Raw genomic sequence first — 20,931 nt, 5'->3', positions numbered from 1 at the left:
TCTGATTGTTTGGTTGGCATCAGTTCTCTGGGTTTTTTTCAATGTTTTAGGGGGTAATGGAACATGTAACTCAAACTGACGCCACCCTGTTACTCGTTGCTCACATTATCAGAAAAAAACAATAGCAATGTATTTCCTTTGAAAAAAAAAAAAGTTTGTTCTTGACCACTTAGCATTGCAGCTAATTTGGACAAAAGGGCAAAAACTTAAACAGTCTTGCTTTGCAACCCTGTCACTGTAATTTGAGTAATATTAAAAGAAAATAAGATTAAAATAAAATTATACTTTAACTGTGAAAGGTTTATTCAGCAATTTTTGTTTTTGCCATCTTGAATGTAACAAGGTTGTGCTAGACACAGCTGAACAGATAAAATCTCTTTTAAAAAGTGATTTGTTTATGGTTGAACCGGACAAATCTCATATGATGGTTTATTACAGATTTGTCTTGACAATTTTAATCTTTTTTTTTTTTTCTCCCCATAACTGCAGCTTGTAATTTAAGCCTGTCACCACTAGATGGAAGTGGCCCTTTCTACAGATATATAGAAGAACGTTTTACCAAGAAGAAAAAGAATGCTATCATACACCGGAGAAAACATTTGAAACAAGTGGATGGATGGCCTTGAGCATTTATTGAATGAATATGAGCGTCAACCATGTTTGTAGTGAACTGGGTGGTGGGAGAGAAGAACAAGAGGGCGATGTGTGTTATGTTGTAAGTACTAGATTTTGTAGCTCAAGTCCACAGGGTCAAAGGTAAAAAGTGTAATTGAAAGGTCAACTCCGATCATAGTCCTCTGCAGCTAAAAGGCCACCCAGCGAGGAAGCACAAACACATTCAAATTCACCTTTGGGTTTGTCATGCTAAGAGACAAGACTTCATTCCAGTTATATATTGTCTGTCTCTTTAAGCCTTTATGTATTATTTTTATAATTCAATTTTATTTTTTATACTTGGCACAGTTTCAGCAAAAACATGCAAAATTATGAACTTTTTAAAATATTGTTTGTATACATTCATGTGTATACGTATATACACGTTTTAACGTTCCTGTTTAATTTTCTCAGCATTATTTTATATAGTTACATTCTTTCAACACAAAGTTTGGGTCACGACATTTTCCTAAGAAAACCATCCTAGGCAAGATGGTGGACGTGGATGTTTATATGTATATATCAAATTTAATTATTTATTTCGTAACACAAATTAACAAGCAAACACTTTTTTAAATACTTTTTGGGCTCACAATTTTCGGGCACATTTCTGTGAAAACATTAATGCCGACATAGTTACTGGTTGTATTACTGCAATGCCGCCCCCTCCTTGAGATCCCCGGAAAGAGCCTACAAGTACACAACACATTCAGAACTATGCTGCCGGCGTCCTGACGAGGAGGCGCAAATACTACCAGATCACGCCTATTCTCAAATCCCTCGACTCGTTACCAATCCAGTTCAGAATACTGGATACCAGAATCTTTGCCCTCTGACCCAAACAGTAAATGCATTTCTGAAACCGCTTACCTCAGTGAATTACTCACCCTCCGCCTCCTCCATGTACTCAACCTAGGACCAAACTCTCCACCATGGGCGACAGGGCCTTCCACGCCCCACGGCTGTGGAATGCCACAGTAGAGTCCTTGAGGGTTCCACAAAATGTGGAGGTCTTTAGAAAAGGCCTCAAGACATGTCTTTTTCTAACGACATTTTAGAATGGAGAATGAGTTAGATAGTTAGAATAGAATGGAACTCTTTCATTCCACAAGACATACTTGTACGTCTTTTTAAAATTAGGCCCAGCCTACCAAGGACGTACTTGTAGTCTAAGCCTTTTTTCTTTTTGCGTCAGAGAGAGGAGGAGGGTCTGATGCAATCTGTGAATGAGAATAAGCCGTTTGCATTGTAAATCATGTAAAAAAGCGACCAGTAGGTGGCAGTGTGGTGCCTCACATGCTTGAAATGCATACTTTTACAAAAAGCTCTTTTTCTCAGTTTTTTGCCCAGGAATCGCCATTTTCATGAAACTGCCGTTTTGTAATGCCGATTCCTGAAGGATGGAAAAAGATAGAAACATTTTTTTTCTGCTGAAAGAAGAGAGTCCAATGTTCAATGAGGGCTCCATGTTTATATAGCATTAGAGCCAAATATTCTGTGGGCCTTGCAAGATCAGTCAAAATCCACAAAAACGCTGGGATTGAGCTGGTTGCTCCAGTAAAAATGGCTGTGATAGAATGAGTTAATGACGATTTCAAAGTTGAATTTTAAGGTGTTTGTCTAGATCATTTTAACAGTATTTTTCTTTAGTCTTGATTGTCGCAAAGTTATATTATAAACGCCATATTTTACCGAAATTGTCTTTTCTCCTGTGTTGCGCCATGCAAGTTGTCGTTTTTTTCTTACCCCCTCCAAAACCTCACGCTCCCTGTTATTGCCCCCAAGCAGCATCGCACTGTCCCTCGGTGTTGACATTTTCTTGGGGTTCAGCGGGTCCACTTGCTTGAGGGAATGGAAAGGGTGGGGGGGGGGGTTGAATTTAGTCTACTTTTAAAGGCCTGAAGAGCTAAAATAAATACATGAATAAATCCCCATTTGCTGCTTCCTTTCTTCCCGTTCATCTCCATCTTGGAATGAAGGACGGTGCAGGACACGCTTGTCGTGTTCATTGACTGGAGGAACTGAGCCGCAATTAGCATGCGATTAGGACACCCCTTCCAGCTTCTCGGGGAGGGGGTTTAGGTGAGGGGCGGTGACAAAAAGATGTCAATCAACAGTGAATGGGCGGATAATCACCGGCACATTCCAGAATGACAGCGTTTAGTCAGCTGTGACCTGACTGCATGGCCGGGAGGTGGGAGGGGGGTCGATGTGTTACCCCAGGGCGAATTGCAAAGGGGGTTTGAACATGACATCTCGAGTAAATATGCAGCAAACACCTTCAAAAACCTTTAGCGACTATTCTGGCAATGTGGTGACATGTTGAAACATTTTTCTTTTCATGTTTGTAAATAAAGTAATGAAATAAATCTATGGATGTACCGTAGGGTAAATATTTTGTTCTATGCACTTTTACATACGTTTTCATTTGCCTATTTTGTTTTCAACGCAACCAATTTTTTGGTTTCAATATTTTGGACATCAAAGGCTCGATGGTGGCGAGAAAATTGTACAATGGTCCCTTGAGGTACGGTTCACATGAGGTTTTCGAAATACAGTACAGTGAACTCAACCCACTCCACAACAAGCTGTAGTTTGGCAGATAGTGAACCATTCTTCAAAAAGAGAACCTTCTGTTTTATTACCACTCCCAGTTTAAGAATAAATTCTATATTTTATATTGTAATAAATCAAAACTTTGCCGTTTACAGCACCTTGATTGATATGGTTAGTGTATGTCAACATTAGCATCTAATGCAAATGTAATAAACTGCTAACAGAACTCAGGAAAGCAGCAAGTGTAAATGCTTTTAAATTCAGGTTAAAAACTGTTTTTTCCCCCCGCCATACCCATGGTTAAGGTGTTTTAGAGCATTTCTAAAATCAAATTTTCCCAAATCATGTTCTTGCGCTGTAATTTTAGTATACTTTTTATTTATTTACTCTGCTTTTAACAAATTGTTTAGTCTTTAAATGTTGTTTTCCAAGTATGCGAACCACATTGAGTTACCGTGTATATAAGATGCCTTGCCCTAATAAATGAGATTTTCTTGATTACTCTGTGACGTTATTGATGTTATTAACTCCCGAAACATCAGTTTGGCATCAAAGGATTAATTCTGCAAAACTGTGTGCAGGAGAATGTGTGCAGTTTAGTTGTTGAGTGTTAAGGTGGAGGTCATAGTTGAGCTAACTCTGCTCTGGTATGTGTATGTCAATATGAAACGGCGCACTGACAAGGCCCGCATTCAGCAGCACATCTCAACGAGATGTTTAGTGTGTTTGTGCGTGTGCGCGCGTGCCCGCATGTGTGTGCGCGTGTTTGTGATGCCACCACCGAAGTATACGTGTGGTGGCAAAAAGGAATTATAATACCACTGAACAAAAAAAGGGATTTACTCATTTTCTTAGGAACGCATTCGAATGATGAGTACAATTTGGAGCAGTACAACACTGGGCAATGCTGTTCCATTCCAGTACTGTAGGTGGCAGTAATGTAATTGTCCAAATCTTCAGAATTTCACCCACTGAACAGTTAATGTTCTAGATATCTGTGGTCCTCCATGAAAGGAGAATATTTATATTTGCGTTTAATCAAAATAACACATTTGCAAGCATCTGTTTCCACTTTGGATAACAAAGATTTTTTCCACCTTATTTTCAGCTATTTTACAGACCAAACCAGTCACCCAATCATAACCAATTAATGTTTGCCCATTTTCTGAACCATCAATTTGAAATATTTTGGCCTGTTTTTTTTAATCGTTAGTTGCAGCCCTACACCTATGAATGGATTCGGAAATTCACTGTGATGCTCTCACATCACTTTGATCGTGTGTGTGTTCGGAGAGGCAGAGCGCCGACCTCTCCCATTAGTTTCCGTACGCAGCCTATGTTATAATCCAAATAGCAGCTGGTGCTTCAAGTGTTTGCATCTGGACTGCCTGACGCACTGTACGCATTGTGTCCCCAGTCAGTGCGCCACTCTGTATATCCAAATGGTCATAGTGAAGCAGTGAATGCTTTGAGAAAATTCCATCCATCCATTATCTGAACCGCTTTATCCTCAGGAGGGTTGCGGGTGAGCTGGTGCCTATTCTAGCTACCTACCATGCATGTCCTTGGAATGTGGGAGGAAACCGGAGTACCCGGAGAAAATCCACGCAGGCACATGGAGAACATGCAAACTCCACACTGGGAGGCCGGAGCCAAATACGAACCCATGACCTCTGCACTGTGAGTCCAACGTGCTAACCAGTCAACCACAGTGCTTCCCTATTTAACTGTTAAGTAAGTAACTGACTGCCTCTCTGATTAACTAACTCATGGACTAGATGGCTGATAAGTTACTAACTGACAGACTGACTTACTAAATAAATACCGGATGGGCTAACTTAACTAACTACAGTCCAAGAAAAGCCTCTTGCGTTGCAAAATTTGCATCTGCAGTGCCCAACCACATCCAGCAGATAGCTCTGTTTTTCCTGTCTTTCCAATACATGACTATATTACGCACTGGTGTAGTGGTACGTGCTGCAGGCTTTCGTGCAAACTGGGGAAAAAGGAGGGAGGGTTTGAATTCGCGATCCATTGCTGGTCCCAAGCCTGAATGAAAAATATGTGAGTTTTGTCAGTCATCAGGAAGGTATGAAGCCCCTAAGGTGCCACGGAAGGAAGGGGCACCCGGCACACTGAAAGTTGCAACACAGTAGCCTACTTTAGGCCTATATGGAAGACCTGTACGGAGCAGTGACACTCCTGGCTTCTTCCTCCAGGGGCACTGTACCATTACCATTATCCATCCATCCATTATCCAAGCCGCTTATCCTCACGAGGGTCACGGGCGTGCTGGAGCCTATCCCAGTTGACTTCGAGAAGTAGGCGGGGTACACCATGAACTCGTTGCCAGCCAATCACAGGACACACATAGACAAACAACCAGTCACACTCCCAATCACACGTAGCGACAATAAAGAGTGTTCAGTTAACCTACCATGTATGTTTTTGGAATGTGGGAGCACACTGGAGTACCTGGAGAAAACCCACGCAGACATGGGGAGAACAGGTAGAACAGGTAAACTCCACAAATGAAGGCTGGAGTCCGGAATAGAACCCCGGATCTCTGCAGTAGAAGGTGGATGTGCAAATCAGTCGACCACTGTGCCGGCCTTCAACAGGTCGTGGAGTGTGTTGGAGCTGAAGTGTGTCTTCTGCTGGAGACTTTGTGGTGACGGGTTGATACAAGCTAAGAATTGGTTTAGGGAGCCACTGAAGTCTCGAGGTCGCACCACAATCTCCGTACCGCCCTTCTGATGATATAAATATGTTGTGTGTCCTTGATGTGGGCGCACTCGGGATCCGCAGCCATTGTCTGTAAACCATGGGTGCCCGGAATATTCTGCAAATAAAACTTTCGAAGGTACTGTTCATTGACTCCAGCCTGTATTTGGATAACCAACATCCTCATCATCCGAAATCATCGAACACGGAGGAAAGAAGGCCATTCTCCTCCAACAGAGCCTATTCCAACGAAAGGCCATTACCATTATGTCTGGCGTAAGCCTATTTCTTTTTAGCTTATGGGGCTGTTATGCATGTGCCCTATGAACTCCGCTTGGCAACAAGCGACTTGGCAAGAATCCATCCAGCTGTTTTCACTTGTTTATCTTTTGGGCCTTGTGCAAAGCTATCAAAACTTCTATCGTACTCGAAGTACAAATCATAAATTGCAAATCCTTTTCAACCTATGTTCATTGTAGTCAGTGCATTCAAACACCACAAAGGAAAGATATTTAATGCTCGAACCGATGAATGATTTTTATAAAAAAAAATTTGCCAGTATTGTCCCATTTGAATTTAGTACCTGCGACACGTTCCAAAGCTGGGACAGGGGCAACAAAAGTCTGGGAAAGTCGAGGAATGTAAAGAAAAAACATCTTTCTGAAACATTCCACAGGTGAACAGTTTCATTGGAAACAGGTGTGTGTGATGATTGGGTATACGCTGAGTTGTTCACCACTTTGTGAGCAACTGGGTAAGCATATAGTCCAACGATTTAAGAACAACATTTTGCAATGTACAATTACAAGGAATTTAAGCATTTCATCACCTCCGCTCCATAACATCATCAAAAGATTCAGAGAATCTGGAGACATCTTTACGTATAAGCAGCTAGGCCGAAACCCAACATTGAATGCCCGTGACCTTTTGTCCCTCAGGCGGAACTGCATAAAAAAAAAAAATGACATCATTCTGTGAAGGACATTGACTTGTGGGCTCAGGAACACATCAGAACACCATTGTCAGTTAACACAGTGTGTTGGTAAATCTACCATGCTAAGCAAAAGCCTGAAATGCCACCGGCTTCTGTGGGCCCGAGCTCATCTGAGATGGACTGACACCAAGTGGAAAAGTGTGATGTGGTCTGATGAGTCCACAAATCATGAACCTTGTGTCCTCCGGGCCAAAGAGGAAAATGACCATCTGGATTTTTATCAGTGCAAAGCTCAAAAGCCAGCATCTGTGATTATGTGGGGTGGTGTTAGGGCCCATGGCATGGGTAACTTGCACATCTCTGAAGGCAGTGTTAATGCTGAAAGGTATGTAGATACAGGATTTGGAGCAAGCAGCATATGCTACCAAAGAAGCATCTTCTTCATCGATGCCCATGCTGAAATATGATGTGACACAGAGGTAAACATAACCCTGTTCCAGCTTCTTTGGAATGTGTTGCAGGCATGAAATTCAAAATAAGTACATATTTGCAACAAAACCCAAAACAAAACAATAAAGTTTGTCAGTTTGAATATTAATTACCTTGTCTTTGTAGTTTATTCAGTTCAGTGTAGGTTGAAAAGGATTTGCAAATCAATGTATTCTGTTTTCATTTACCTTTTACACAGTGTCCCAACTTCACTGGAATTGGGGTTTGTTTGTTTTGTCTGGAATCAAGTGGAAGAACATTTAACTGTTCTGCTTGTCACAATATGTTGCTGGCATAGGTAGGTGAACAAAGATACATTACTTTTGGTCGCTCCGCACTGCTTCTGTTTGCTAATCTTATGACCAGATTTTCTGCAGGTTAATGTTCAGGTTACTTTATTTGTATCCTTAGGTAGATTTGTTTTGCAGCAAGAGTTGTACATCCATCCATCCATTTTCCGATCCGCTTTATCCTCACAAGGGTCACGGGGGGTGCTGGAACCTATCCCAGCTGTCTTCGGCAGTAGGCGGGGACACCCTGAACCGGTTACCAGCCAATCACAGGGCACACATAGACGAAAAACCATTCGTGTTCACACTCACACCTTAGGACAATTTAGAGGAGGGGTGTCAAACTCGTTTTTGTCACGGGCTAGATTTTAGTTACAATTTTCCTTGGAGGGCCATTTTGACTGAAACCATATAAAGAAGCCAAGAATAACAGTTTATTCACCTCTTGTTTAAGTTACTGTAATGAGGGGTTTGGGAACAAAAAATGCTTACAGTATCACTCTTATTTATTACAAATGAGAATTTGAAATTCTGGTAGAGATTTTTGCAAGCATCATGGAAGTTGACATCTTTGATTTGCTCTCGCGGGCCACATAAAATGATTTGGTGGGCTAGTTCTGGCCCCCAGGCCTTGAGTTTGACAATATGATTTAGAGTGTATTAGTCTGTATTTTTACTTAGAGGAGTTGAATCTGTACTTCGTGTTTTACTGGAGTATGTATGTGCTTCTTCTGAAGTCCAAGTGAGACTATTTTTGCAACCTCTGGATGTTTGTTATAATTATTAGTATTTTTTTCATGATAAAAGGCTTCCAAGTTTCCAGGATGACTCCCTTGTCCCCTGCACGACAGCCCCCCCAGGCCGATCTTGATTAAAAAGTGGCTGTGTTGAATGAAATTAACTCTCTTTAAGACCCGGCGGTGCGGCAGTAGGGAACCTTCACCCCCTCCCCTCGCCCTCCTCCCTCACTTGGCTTGGACTCTCCTCTCCAGTCTGGTGTTCGGCGGACCAGGCTACTCCAGCTAGTTAGTCGTTAGGGAAGAGCCGACGTGTGGACACTTATCTCAGTGGAGCGCCCTGGAAGCCAACCGCTTCGGAGGAGCCTCCGTCTACTACCGCTACCACAGGAGTGAACTTCCAACTCTCCCATGTGGACATTATTAGAGCTTTGAGGGTAAAGGGGAACTTCACACTATCACCGCTACCCTCCGTCCCTTTCTCGGTCCTTCTCTCTCGTTGTCCCGCTTCGGCCGTCCATGTGAGATCCGTGCTCCACCGAAGTTAGCTGTTTTTATAGGGGGAAGAAAAAGAAGAGGAGGCGGAGGAGGAGGAGAAAAGAAAAGTTAGCGGGGGGAAGATGGTCCGCCTGCTGTGCGTCCTGGCGCTCAGCCTCGGCTTCTTCACGCCGCCGCCGCCGTGCCACGCTCGGATTTACACCAACCATTGGGCGGTCAGGATAGCCGGCGGGGCCGCGGTGGCAGAGCGGATAGCGGAGAAGTACGGCTACAGGAACATGGGACAGGTAGGCGACATTCCTCTCCTTTTCCTTCGCTCGTACCAAGTTGTCAAAGTGTCTCGGAGGCGAAGCCGTCAAACCAAAACCAGTCAAAATGTTGTTGGGAGCGACTAAAAGTCCGCCCTGAGGAAAGCCGCGGTGGGACGGAGCCGGACCGCACAACAGGTGCCTCGCCGGGCCGGGAGAATTCTCATGTGCTTGGCCCATTTCGCCAACCGGTTTGACGCTTATTGGCCAGATCTTCATGAAGCACATCTATGAAAAACAAAACCATCCTTTTCCTAAAACAAGTATATTATCCCGCACGTGTCAAACAAAGTGCAAGACACAGATTGAAGTAGACTACTTGGAGTTGGTGATTGGAGGCTAAATAGTTGCACTACCAAGATGTGACCTGCGTAGGCGCTCTTGAGTCACCCACAATTAGTTTTCCAGATGAAGAACAACAATACAGTATAAGGCAGTTGATCCACGAACGTCTTGAAGTTGAAGCAACATGAGTGGCCTCTGGCGGCTGTGAACAGCCATCCTGTGTTGCCACTGCTACTGACATCTTCTGTTTGGGTTTCACTGAAAACACTGTTATCAGTGCGTGCTTTACGCCAGGATCACTGTATGGAGTCATGAGAGCCGCGCAAAGAATGTACCGGTACTTAAATGTTTGCTTCGACCATTCAGACTATAGACTAGAGTGGTCTGACCTTTGTGCTAAAAATAGTAATATAACCCACAATCCCATGCGCAGAACCATACTGGGAGTCGTCTTTGCCTTTTATTTGCAAATGCCAGCATGCTAGTATGTATAAGTATTTTGGTTAGTTTACACAACAAGAAGTTTTAAGTGGACTTGACAATTTGTAGTTATGGAGAAGTGCATGGAGACTTAAGGCAGGCAGGCGAGTGTACGGGAAATTTCATTTGATTGGCTGGATTATTGACCTGAAGATACTGCTCAGCGTGATTTATATTGATCTTGTCAGTTATGTACAGTATCCAAGTCTCTGCAAAATAGTGAACTGAATGTGTTGTCATTTATCTACTACATTCAAGACTATCTCAGGGTAGCACTCTTTTCAACCACTTCTTTAAGAGGCAGAAGTTCTTATCTCAAGTTATAAATTTGTCACTGCCAAGTTGTTTAAAACAACTTTAACAAATTAACCAATGATTGTCCGCTAGCTAAATGCTATCATTCAGTAAAGATAGACATGCTAACCCAAATTAGCGCCAATGTTACTGTAAATTATAAAGCTTCAAACAACATGCAGAGAGGATTCCAGTTTGTTGTATACTTTTCTTTTTCTATCATAAATTTTAACAAGAACACATGAAACAACAGCATGTCTGCATTTAAATGTGATGCTCTCTTCAGAATGCTGATGCTGTTAGCAGGGTTTGACAATCAATATGTCCGCCGCCAATGCATTAATAATATGAAGACCCCTAAGCACTCCGGATGAGACTGAGAAATCTTGTGAATTGTCACACACAGAGGTTAGGTTTACATTGAACAACATTTTTTTTCCCTCATGGACTTTGCTTTCATTTGATTGCTCATTGTTCTAACATGGGAAAAAAAAATGTGTGTGTATGTGTATGTATGTATGTATGTATGTATGTATGTATGTATGTATGTATGTATGTATGTATGTATATATATATATATATATATATACATATTTTTTTAATGTCATTTTTTAAGTCTGAATCTCACAAGAATAGTCATTCAGCAAGGTAAAAAGTTGGTTGGTAAAAAAAAAAAAAATGTCCATGATAAAAGGATCCTTTTTTTTGTTCTCATCTTTTTTTGCTAGCCATGTAATGATTTTGTTCGTATATATTTATTTATTTACTAATTAAAGCCTGAATTTTCAAGGGAACAGGTAGTCATTTTTCAAGAAAATATTTTTTTAAAACATCAAAATCTAATTATAATTTTGGAGTATTGCTGGAAGGACAAGTCTTGCCGTCGCAGGGTGTTGACTGGACATCTCAATTTTTCGGCGGCTGACATCTCTATCTTCCTTAGACAGCAAATTAGTTAAGACTGGGCAGTGATATCCATGCAGTGTGTTTCATTTTGCCTTTGCCTTTTCAACAACTCTCAACCGACTGATCCCTAATGACAAATTTGTTGTATTTTTCTGACCCCCTTACTTATGAGCTTTGTGAGCTCGTTGCGGCATGGCCACATTTGGTTTCTTAAATTGGACAAAGTGGCTTCAAAATCGGGTCTTTGTGACTTCCATCATCTTGCTTGAGCTGGCCTAAAATGCACGGTTTGCTCTCATTCCTAAATGGGTCATTATTTCCAAAAAGATGGACACATTCACATTTTTTCAAGGTTAATTTGGAAAGAGTCCTGTAGTACATTCCCTCAACCATGTTGACTATTGTCAGTAAAGACCACAATGAGGCATACATCCATAAGCAAGAGCTTTTCATTGACAGTGGATGTGTTGTTGAGTTGCGGGTTGGTGGGAGGGTCGTGGGGGGGGGGGTGTTTGGACACAGTTAAAGAGCCTTTCGTAGGGGGTGGGGGAAAAGATATACACCCCTCCAGCGTGGACCTCACACATACTCCTCACACCAAAATATAGTTCAAGCCTGCACTTGCCGACATTAGGGGGGGGCATTCTGACAGGTTGTTGTGGGGTAGCCTAGTCAACAGCTATTGAACCCCCACTCATTGCCTCCGCTCTTCTACTATCTCCGCCTTGCCCAGCCAGCCCGCCCACCCACTACACTCCCCGAGAGAAGAGCCTTAATGGCCTCGTTTATCCCCCTCTCTTTGACGGGAACTAAACATGTCGAGCCCACCACCTCCCCAGCATCACCACTCACTCACCCATGCCCTCGTTCATGTTCTATTCCAGCTCATCATAGGAATTCCCCTGTGGAGTGTAACACCACCCCCAATCCATTCGCCCTCATTTCCATGTCAATATGGTGTGTTCATTGGACGTCAACACCTCATAAATGAGCATTTTACTTCTCTTCCTGGTGTGGGAGTTATGCGTGCGTGTACGTGTGTGTGTGTGTGTGTGTGTGTGTGTGTGTGGGGGGGGTCTCTCAGGGGTGTAACTCTTTTTGACTCCCACCCACATGGAATCCTCCACTTTGGGTAGCTCTAATGGATCACGACTTTAGACGTATCAATCGAGGTTGTCAGCCATGCTTTCTTTTGTTTATGTTCAACTGGGGAATGTTCTTTTTGCCTGCAGTATAAAATGGCAGCATTAAGGAACCTGCTGGTCGCCACGAAAAATGTAGAACAATTTGACAGGTTGCAGAGGACTGACAAAAAATTCTGAAACAAAATTATCCGAAGAGAATTGTTATATTTTTTAGGGGAAAAAAAAGAGACTCATAAAAGAATAAAGTCAGTTTTTCAACCTTTATTTTTGTAAAGATACATTTATAATGTAGGAAACGTTTTTTTTCTCGGAAATTTTTTTTGGAGGAAAATATTACCTAATGAGAATATAATTTATTTTTTTATTTATTTTATTTTATTTTTTATGTTTAAAAAAATCAGTGGTTTAAAAATTTTTTTGTTTTTTAAAAACAACTTATTAGATCAAGTCATTTTTTCAACAATAATTATATATTTTCAACAATCATCTTATGAGAATCAAAGTATTTTTTTCGTTATGATTTAGTGCAAATCTTTTTAAGAAATATTTTTTGGCGTGATTTACGATAACTGTCGGAACAAATTTTGGGGAAAATGACATCACGTTCACCTGACACTATCTACAAGGGCTGAAATAAGTAATTTGGGTACCTTGGCTAAAAAATAATGCTGGAAGCAATTTTTTTCTGTCTCGAGTACCCACTTATGAAAGCATACACTGTCAGGAAGAAGAAGTCAAGCTGACAGCTTATATTACCATCATAAACTGTTGCTACCAACATCAGCAACACGCCGTCCTGAAATCATGTTCAATCACTAATTGAGGGTGCTGAAAGCAAACAACTTAAACTGACACGATATTGTAGAGTGCCTGTTTTAACTGCAGCCGTTGCTCGGAGTTATCAGTTCTCAAGTGCCCCATATAGGGTAGTAAAAGCCAGTGGATGACTTTTCAAAGGCAATGCATGTAAATGACTGCACACTTTGATGCTGCCAGCCTGACACAGTTATCGTTCCAACTGTTCATTTTGAACAAACCAGGCTTAAGTTGCTTTTGCCGGCAAAATCGCTGCTGTGGCTCTAATGGCACTTTGTCTTATAGAACAACATCTACCGGGAGAAATGTGTCCAAAATCTCGCAAATGTTTCTCGAGAGGAAAATAGTGTGCGGCTATGCACACATTTAATTTCTGTATTAAATGTTGATTATCTAAAAATGAAAACCAGTTTGTTGTTCATTACTCAGTGGAAAGGTGTGTTTTTGACTTGGTATTTCATAATTGTTCTGTAACTAATCAAACAACCAATGTGTTTATTTTTATCCAATTACCAAATTATTTAAAAGAATTTTCAGTCGTATATCTGATTACCAAAATATTTGATAGCTGCAGCCCTAATATCAATAAAACTGGATGGATGGATGCAACACCAGAGATGGCTCAAAAACGGCAACATTGGTGTTTACCAGAATTCTACAATGTTGTTGCTACTACTTAATTTTTGAATGACGTTTTTTCATAATTACAATGCAATTTTTTTAAAATCACCTTATGAGAATAGAGTTGTAGTTTTTGAGTTTTTTTGGGAAGAGAAAACTACATTTTCAAGTAAAAAAGTTTTCAGAAAAAGTTTGAATGCTATGAATTCATTTTTTTTCAATCTGAAATCAGTTTTTTAAGAATATCATTTGGATTTTTCTTGACTAAACTCATATTTTGGAAGCTCAAAAAATCATTTTCGAGAATTTCATTTTTAAAATACCGGTAGTCTTTTTTTTTTTTTTCAGAAAAACTTCTTTTGTCCACAAATAGGCCAAAACTTGTCCTCTCTAAAAAGAATAAAAATAAACTGAGAGTCAATTGTAGCAATCTGGAATGTTGCATCCATTTTTTGTGTCGCTGTTCTGTTAAAAACAACATTGAAATGGAATGGGGAAGTGGAGCAAAGTCATCTCGCATATATTCTGCCTTTGGAGGTAGTATAACAGCAGTATAAAAGAGCTGTAACAGTGGCGGGAATTGGTCATTGCGTGGACTAGTGGCTGTAAAGTTTAACACTTGAAGGTCACTAGAGTTAACCCGTGATGCTTACTGTATTGAGGTCTCAAAGAACAGACCTTGAAGTTGTGCCGGGAAGCAAGATGCAAGTGACGCGATGGCGCTTGTGGGGTCTGGATGGGAAATGGTGACAGAAAGACAACATGAACTCCATCACAGGACTGGAAGAGGGCAGCACACACCGATCTGGCAACTAAAGAATGGAGCGATGGTGGCAAGATGGATGAATGGATGAAACGAGTTGGCATCCAGAGAGTGAGCACCTTGTTGGGGAATTCTGGGTAATCCACTTAAGCGTGGAGCCCCCTTCCCAGACTAAGACAGTGGCTCAAATGGAGTCTAAATCAGATGACAAGGTCACGGGCACAATGCATCTTCAAAGTGTTGTTTTTGAAGTGCTTGGAGATAGGTCGGGGTCTTGGGGAATGACAATGTGAGCGGGTCAGTCCATGGACAAGTAAACGATGCCAGGTGTTTTTAACCATTAGATTTGATGGTTTGTCATGCCTCTTCTTCATTACTTTGTTACTGTTGGGATTTTAAGATAAAGAACCGTTGAAAGTTCTCTTTGAATTTTTCATACTCCCGGCACTTGGGTCTAGAATAGCACTCGAAATTAAAGCAGTTTCACCATTTTTATTGAGCCAAGGCACATACTGTATTTTACGTTTGAATACTCTCACGCCGCACTGCCAAACAAAAATGTCCAGAGATCATGGGTATTTGTTGTCTTGCGTGTCCGAAAACCGCCTCAACCACTTTTTGTTCATATCCAGCTGTCACTTCAATGTTCATACCTTCTTCGATCGCAATAATGCAGAAGCGATGTCACATTACGTCATCCTTGTACTTCATTCTCTTGGCATGAACAATCAGTCCAGGCCTAAGCCAACTCTTACATTTGTGTAACACAGGGATGGGTGACTGGGCCCTTGCCCAAACTTGGAGGGGCCCTCGGTTAATTTTTGAAAATAAACATGTTTACTATAGCTGAGCAACCTTAAGTGTTCAGTACTGGGTGGCAATTATTATTATGTCATTTTTAGAGTTGCCTTTTAAGACACATGATACACAACCTCTAAAACTGATGTGCCGCCCCTTCCACTCACACAAAAAGATTTCAATGTTTTTCTTGGTGTGAACCACTGTTCCACTAGACATATAAAAGTTGCCATGTTGGGATAGTTTTTGGATGTGATCTTTTTTTTTTTTCTCTTTCATACATTGACGGGGTATTGGATTGGGACTCGGGAAAACTGAGATCACTCGGACTCGGGTACAAAAAAAATGTGATTGGGTCATATCTGCTTAATAGTGTTACAAACGGGCATGATGGCTTGGAGAAACGTTGGACTTGCTATGCAGAGGCGATTAATCAGGTATGACTGCCCAATACTGTACTACATTGTGTTATACAGACGAGTCATGAGCCCTATTAATTTGGACACTTCAAATGATATGCAGGTAAAATGCAATATGCAGTAACATTGAGTAGCACCAACATTTCGGAGTTGATTTTTGTGCAAATCTGGACAAATGTGTTTTTGCACTTCAAGTTGGTTTGCTGTTGTGCAATGCAAGAGTTGTGTTTATTAATGCAAGAGAGCCCTTTGCACCGGGGATAAAAAACACAATGTAGTTGTTTGTTTCCTTCAAAACATTAGTTGTGGAAGAGTAGATCTTTTATTTGCATTTGAGCATTACAATGTATTAAGATATTGTTCTGTACATTGGGTTAAGGAAAAAAGAAGACAGGCACATATTGTGTCTTTATTTAAAATGGCCTTTTTGTCATACATCTAGTTAGGAAGTGCAAATTGCAGTCCCCTCCATCATTTAAGTTGCCCATCCCTGGTGTAACAGCTGGATTAACCGTAAATCAGTCTGTCATGCCTGGAGAGCGAAGCACAAGAATGACCTAACAGAAAGCCGCAGGTTGTTGCGTTCAGTCTCAGACGCTACATTAGTGTAGCATCAGGGAGAGCTCACCCAGTACCACACACATTTCACAACATTACTGTATGGAATGCAGTACAAACATAATAAAACAGAAAAGAAAATAACTGGTTTTATAAAGTGTAATTACTGTAGTTACCGTACTGTAGTATTCAGTTTAAGCGTCTGGGCGTGGGTTGTAGCCTTTAGTTGCTCCTTGTGAGTCTTCTCATTTTGTACTTGTGTGTTTGACCATTTAATCAGTGGTTTAAAGTGCATCGGCGACGGTGGATTTCCTTGCCCACATACAAGGGCATAGCAGGACCTTAATTGCTCCATTTGATTTTTTCCATTTCGCTGGAGCAGCAGAGCAGCTGAAATTGACTCATATGTAAAATTTGGGCTCACAACACAAAGCAAAAAAAGTCAACTAAGCAACACCTTGTAGCCGAAAACAAACCAAAAAAACTTGTAGATCGGGGTGCATTTCACCCCACGTGCCACCAACTGTACACTGAAATAAAGGTCTCGTCTGTATTTACTCCTAAATGTTCTTACATAGTGTGAAATCTGGGTCTGTTTAGTTGAGCACACGACTATCATTCTGTTGTATGAATGGCAACATGTAGGTAAAGAGGCTAATCCATACCGTCTGCCATCGAGTTTAACAACCTTGAGATTAATGTAAAGGTTACAATACGTTTCTGGCATAAATAGGTGAGCAAAGACATATTATTTGTCGTAAATAATTAATTTCCAAAGTAATTCAGTGAAACTGGACATTTGCCCTCACAGCGGCTGGGAATGACAGTATTCGAGTACAGACCTCCCAACGAAGCCAAACAATCCTATTTCACATCGTCACCAAACCTTTTCAGGTGTCAGAAATTTGAAGAACCGATTCAGTCATTTTTAATTCACCAATTCTGCAAAAATGTTGCAATGAAAACAACCTTTTTTTGATGGAGGTATCATGCAAAAAAACATAGTTAAAAGTAACCTCCATGGTGGAAGTAACAAACAAGAGCTGGAAACCGAAAACACTTTTGCTGGACATACAATAACATATGGAACAAATGAGTAAGCATTCACTTGAACACCATTCCCATGGTGTAAGTAACCAACTAAAATAATTGAAACCATAATCTTGCAGTGAAGGAAAAGTCATATGCACACAATGTCGACAGTATAGCTGTGACTGGTTGTTCATTTAGAATGGACGCACAGTTGCATGTAAAAGCAGACTCTGTGCTTAAAGCATCAGCGCACTAGTCCAGGCAAATCCCCAACTTGTTGCTCCAGCTCGGAAAGCCTCATTTAAATACATCCAGTGGGAGGTAAAATAAAAGAGAGATCGTTTTTTTTTTTTTTTTTGGGCAATTACGGGATTGTGATCAAAGTGACGCATAATCCAGTATCAGCATGACGGCACGTGATTGACTTCCCAGTGGTGATAGTTGCGACATGGTTCCAAGAAAACAAAGCGTCAGGCTTTGCCTCTGTGGCTCAGTTCAAAAGCACTTTGAGAGATAAACAGCTCAAAATGGCTTCTTCTTTCAGCGATGATTAGAGAATGTGAATAAGACCTACTGTTAGAATTTTTTTACTTTGGGGATACCAAGTTCATGAAGTGTGCATTAAGTAGAAGTTTGACCTTAATAATTTTTATAAAACAGAAATCTCGTGTTCCAAAGTCAAGCCGCAACTGTCATTAAACCTGTTGCTCAGTGAGATACAGTACAGAATCCAAACGATTCAGTGGCTTGAAATTGATTCGGTAACTTTTTAACTGAAAAGACGGTCAGTGTAACTGTGAAATAAATACCTCGCTACTGAGCAGTACATCTGAAGTTTCCAAGATTTTTGTTACTTCTTCAATGAAAGCGGGTAAAAAAAAATATTGTTTGCATCAAACAAGTAAAGAAAAATATCTGGCAAATGCATTCCTAATTTATTTGAATGAAGTGCAAGCAACACCTCTTTAGGTTGAATTAACTGTAGGTTTACCTGTTACTTTTTCTTCAAGATCAAGATAACACAAATACAACATTTGTAAGATAGAAAAAAAGTGCAACCAATTACTCTGCTGGTTAAATGAACAGTGGTGAACAAATTACTGAAACCTCGCCCTGCAGGTAATACACAGGCTCTTCAACCAGTCGTTGAGGATAAGATGTTTTGGGTTTGTGTTGACATCTAGCCTAAAGCTCTCTGTTGAGTGAAAGGTGACAGTGCTCATGTGTTGCCCTGAAATTAATGTGCTCCTCATACACACTATGATGCGGCATTCATTTGCAGCAAACTTTTTTTTTTTTTTTTTTAAACCTTGTGCTCTATGGAGCGATTTTTTTTTCTTTTTATGAAATGAATCAACCAAAAAATGGATTTAAAAAAATTGCAAACAAGTAAATGATTTGCAAATAAAAATAATGGACTTAAAAAAAGGGTTGCCAACAAGGCTATTATTTCCAAACTTTAAAAAAAGGTATGGTTTTGTTTACAAAAAAATGTTCTCAAGCAGTAGACATTTTCTTTGCATAATAGAAGTTTTGTTTGCAACTCCCGACTTTTGCTTTGGGAATCAACTTCGGTGAACAATGTTAGGAGCCTTTTCAGTGGTCAGCTTGGAATGATGTGACAACTTCCACCCTCATTGGAACATATATGAAGCCATCGACAGCGGGCTACAGTCCACACCGGGATGTTTATTCCGAACTTTTTCGTGGTGAACAGCGATCTTCAGTCGAAGTTCCTTTGTTTCATCCGTATTAACGAACGGGATATTGAAAGAAAAGCACATTTTTGATTTATGTTCATTTCAAAACAATTACATGAAAATAACCCATTTTTCATTTTAGGATTCATAATTGTATGACAATTGAACGACTGATACAATAGTCATGAACAACTTCTTCCTGACATGCATGTTATTTAATACTGCAAGTTAAGTCGAGCCGGGCTTATTTCATACATATTTATTTCCCCATCATGATAACACTGGGAGCCAATGTTCTGTACATGATTTGAAGCGAGTAAAATCTAATCATTACAACAGCTCTCTCAGTGAGGCATTTAATAGTGTATGATTATGTAACTGTAATGGTCAGAACAAAGCACTGGATAAATGACAGATTAAGGGTTGCTTTTAAGATACGGAAAACTAAGACAGAAAAGTTAACAATAACCATAGCAATTAACTAATGTTGACCATAGCGCGCTGTCGGCAACTTTGTATTTTTCTCATGAGACCAGAAGCTGTCACAGCAGCATTCCAAATTGACCATTGAAAGTTGTTTCACAACCAAAAGTCAGCAGTTGCAAAGAAAACTCCAGGACTTGCAACCAAAATTTCAAAATTTGGAAATAAACCTTCAGAATATGCAAACAAAATGTATAGTTTCATGAGGACATTTTTTTTAAATGTAGAAAACAAAAGTGGAACTTTTTTAAAAGTTTGGAAATAATATTTTTGTTTGCAAATCTTTTTTAAAAATTTCGAATCCATAATTTTTGTTTGCAATTTTTTTGTTTGGAAATACTTTTATAGATATTTTTAATTTGGAATCCAATTTTTTTTTTTTTTTTGATTCCATGAAAAGAAACAAATTTCTCCCCATAGCGCTGCTGCTGTAGCAGGAACACTGCAGGAAGTGCCTGGACTACTGGTGGCATTGTGCGAAAATCCCATGGCGCCTTTAGGTGGTAAGAAGTGTAAATCATTGGTGTAGATCATATGTAAGTATTTTTTAATTTTTTTTTTTTTTTTTTAATGTTAACGGCTTCAAACATAGATGCAGGGCTTAGCAGTATAGCAGTTTGTAAATATTTGCCCGCTTTTCTTTTGTAATGAAATAAATCTAATGAATGCAGAAACATGCAAATATTATCCCTTAGCAAAACTAAATTGATTTAAAAAAAAACAAAACTAAGATGTAATGTAATTTTTGGCCTATCTTTGTGTCTATCTGAAAACTCACAAAATTCAGCAGACTTCGGTCCCAAATAGCGTGAAGAAACACAAACAGTATGATGATTTTATAAATTTCTGTAATTAAGATGCAGTATACTTTGATAGCTTCTGAGCTCCTCGTCATGGTTGATGTAAATGTGAAACTGATTAATTTTCGGTTTTCGAGCGTGCGCTTACCACAGAGATATTAAGATACGAGGATAAGGCTGCATTTGGAATTTGTCTTTCAACTCATGATTGATGTTTTTTTTTCCCGGGGTAATACTGATTATTCGTAGTCAAGGAGGCTGATAACCGATGTTCAGAGCCCAGATTAATTTGTGCTGAAAAGGAAAACATTGGCCTCGAAAGTTTTGGATGATACAAAGTCAACACTGTACAATACTTTATTCCAATTTTTATATTGATGAGAACTTTGAGAAAAAAGTCCCTCCCTATACTTTTCTACCCTAAATAATATTTTATCAAATTTCGACTTCCACATACTCACCGTTTGCCACTGGCAGATTTGCGTAGTTTTTTTCTTTATTTTTTTGGGACGGGGTGTTTCAATATTTTTCCATAATTTAAAATATATATTTTCATACTTTTGGGGGAAGTTTCACCCTACATTTATCGATTTATTTGCTTTATTTGTATTTATTCTTGGTGTTCTTTGAAGAATTTTTGC

At 40.0% G+C, this 20,931-nt stretch overlaps 1 protein-coding gene across 4 annotated transcripts in view; it reads left to right on the top strand.

The window, feature by feature from the left end:
- The first annotated feature begins 8,634 nt into the window (after positions 1 to 8,634).
- pcsk5b (proprotein convertase subtilisin/kexin type 5b) overlaps positions 8,635 to 20,931 on the top strand; it is a 79,968-nt gene continuing 67,671 nt past the window's right edge. For all 4 annotated transcript variants that reach the window (XR_002167950.1, XM_019867041.1, XM_019867043.1 and 1 more), the window contains exon 1: positions 8,635 to 9,169. Coding sequence is in view for 3 of the 4 variants with exons in the window: in XM_019867041.1 (XP_019722600.1) it covers positions 9,005 to 9,169 (165 nt within the window). In the remaining variant the exon portion in view is untranslated. The remainder of the gene's footprint in view (positions 9,170 to 20,931) is intronic.

This window comes from Hippocampus comes, unplaced genomic scaffold, assembly GCF_001891065.2.
Source record: "Hippocampus comes isolate QL1 unplaced genomic scaffold, H_comes_QL1_v1.1 scaffold322, whole genome shotgun sequence".
Classification (NCBI taxonomy): Eukaryota; Metazoa; Chordata; class Actinopteri; order Syngnathiformes; family Syngnathidae; genus Hippocampus; species Hippocampus comes.
The sequence above is the reverse complement of the archived record's forward strand: the minus strand, read 5'-3'. Positions and strand labels throughout refer to the sequence as shown.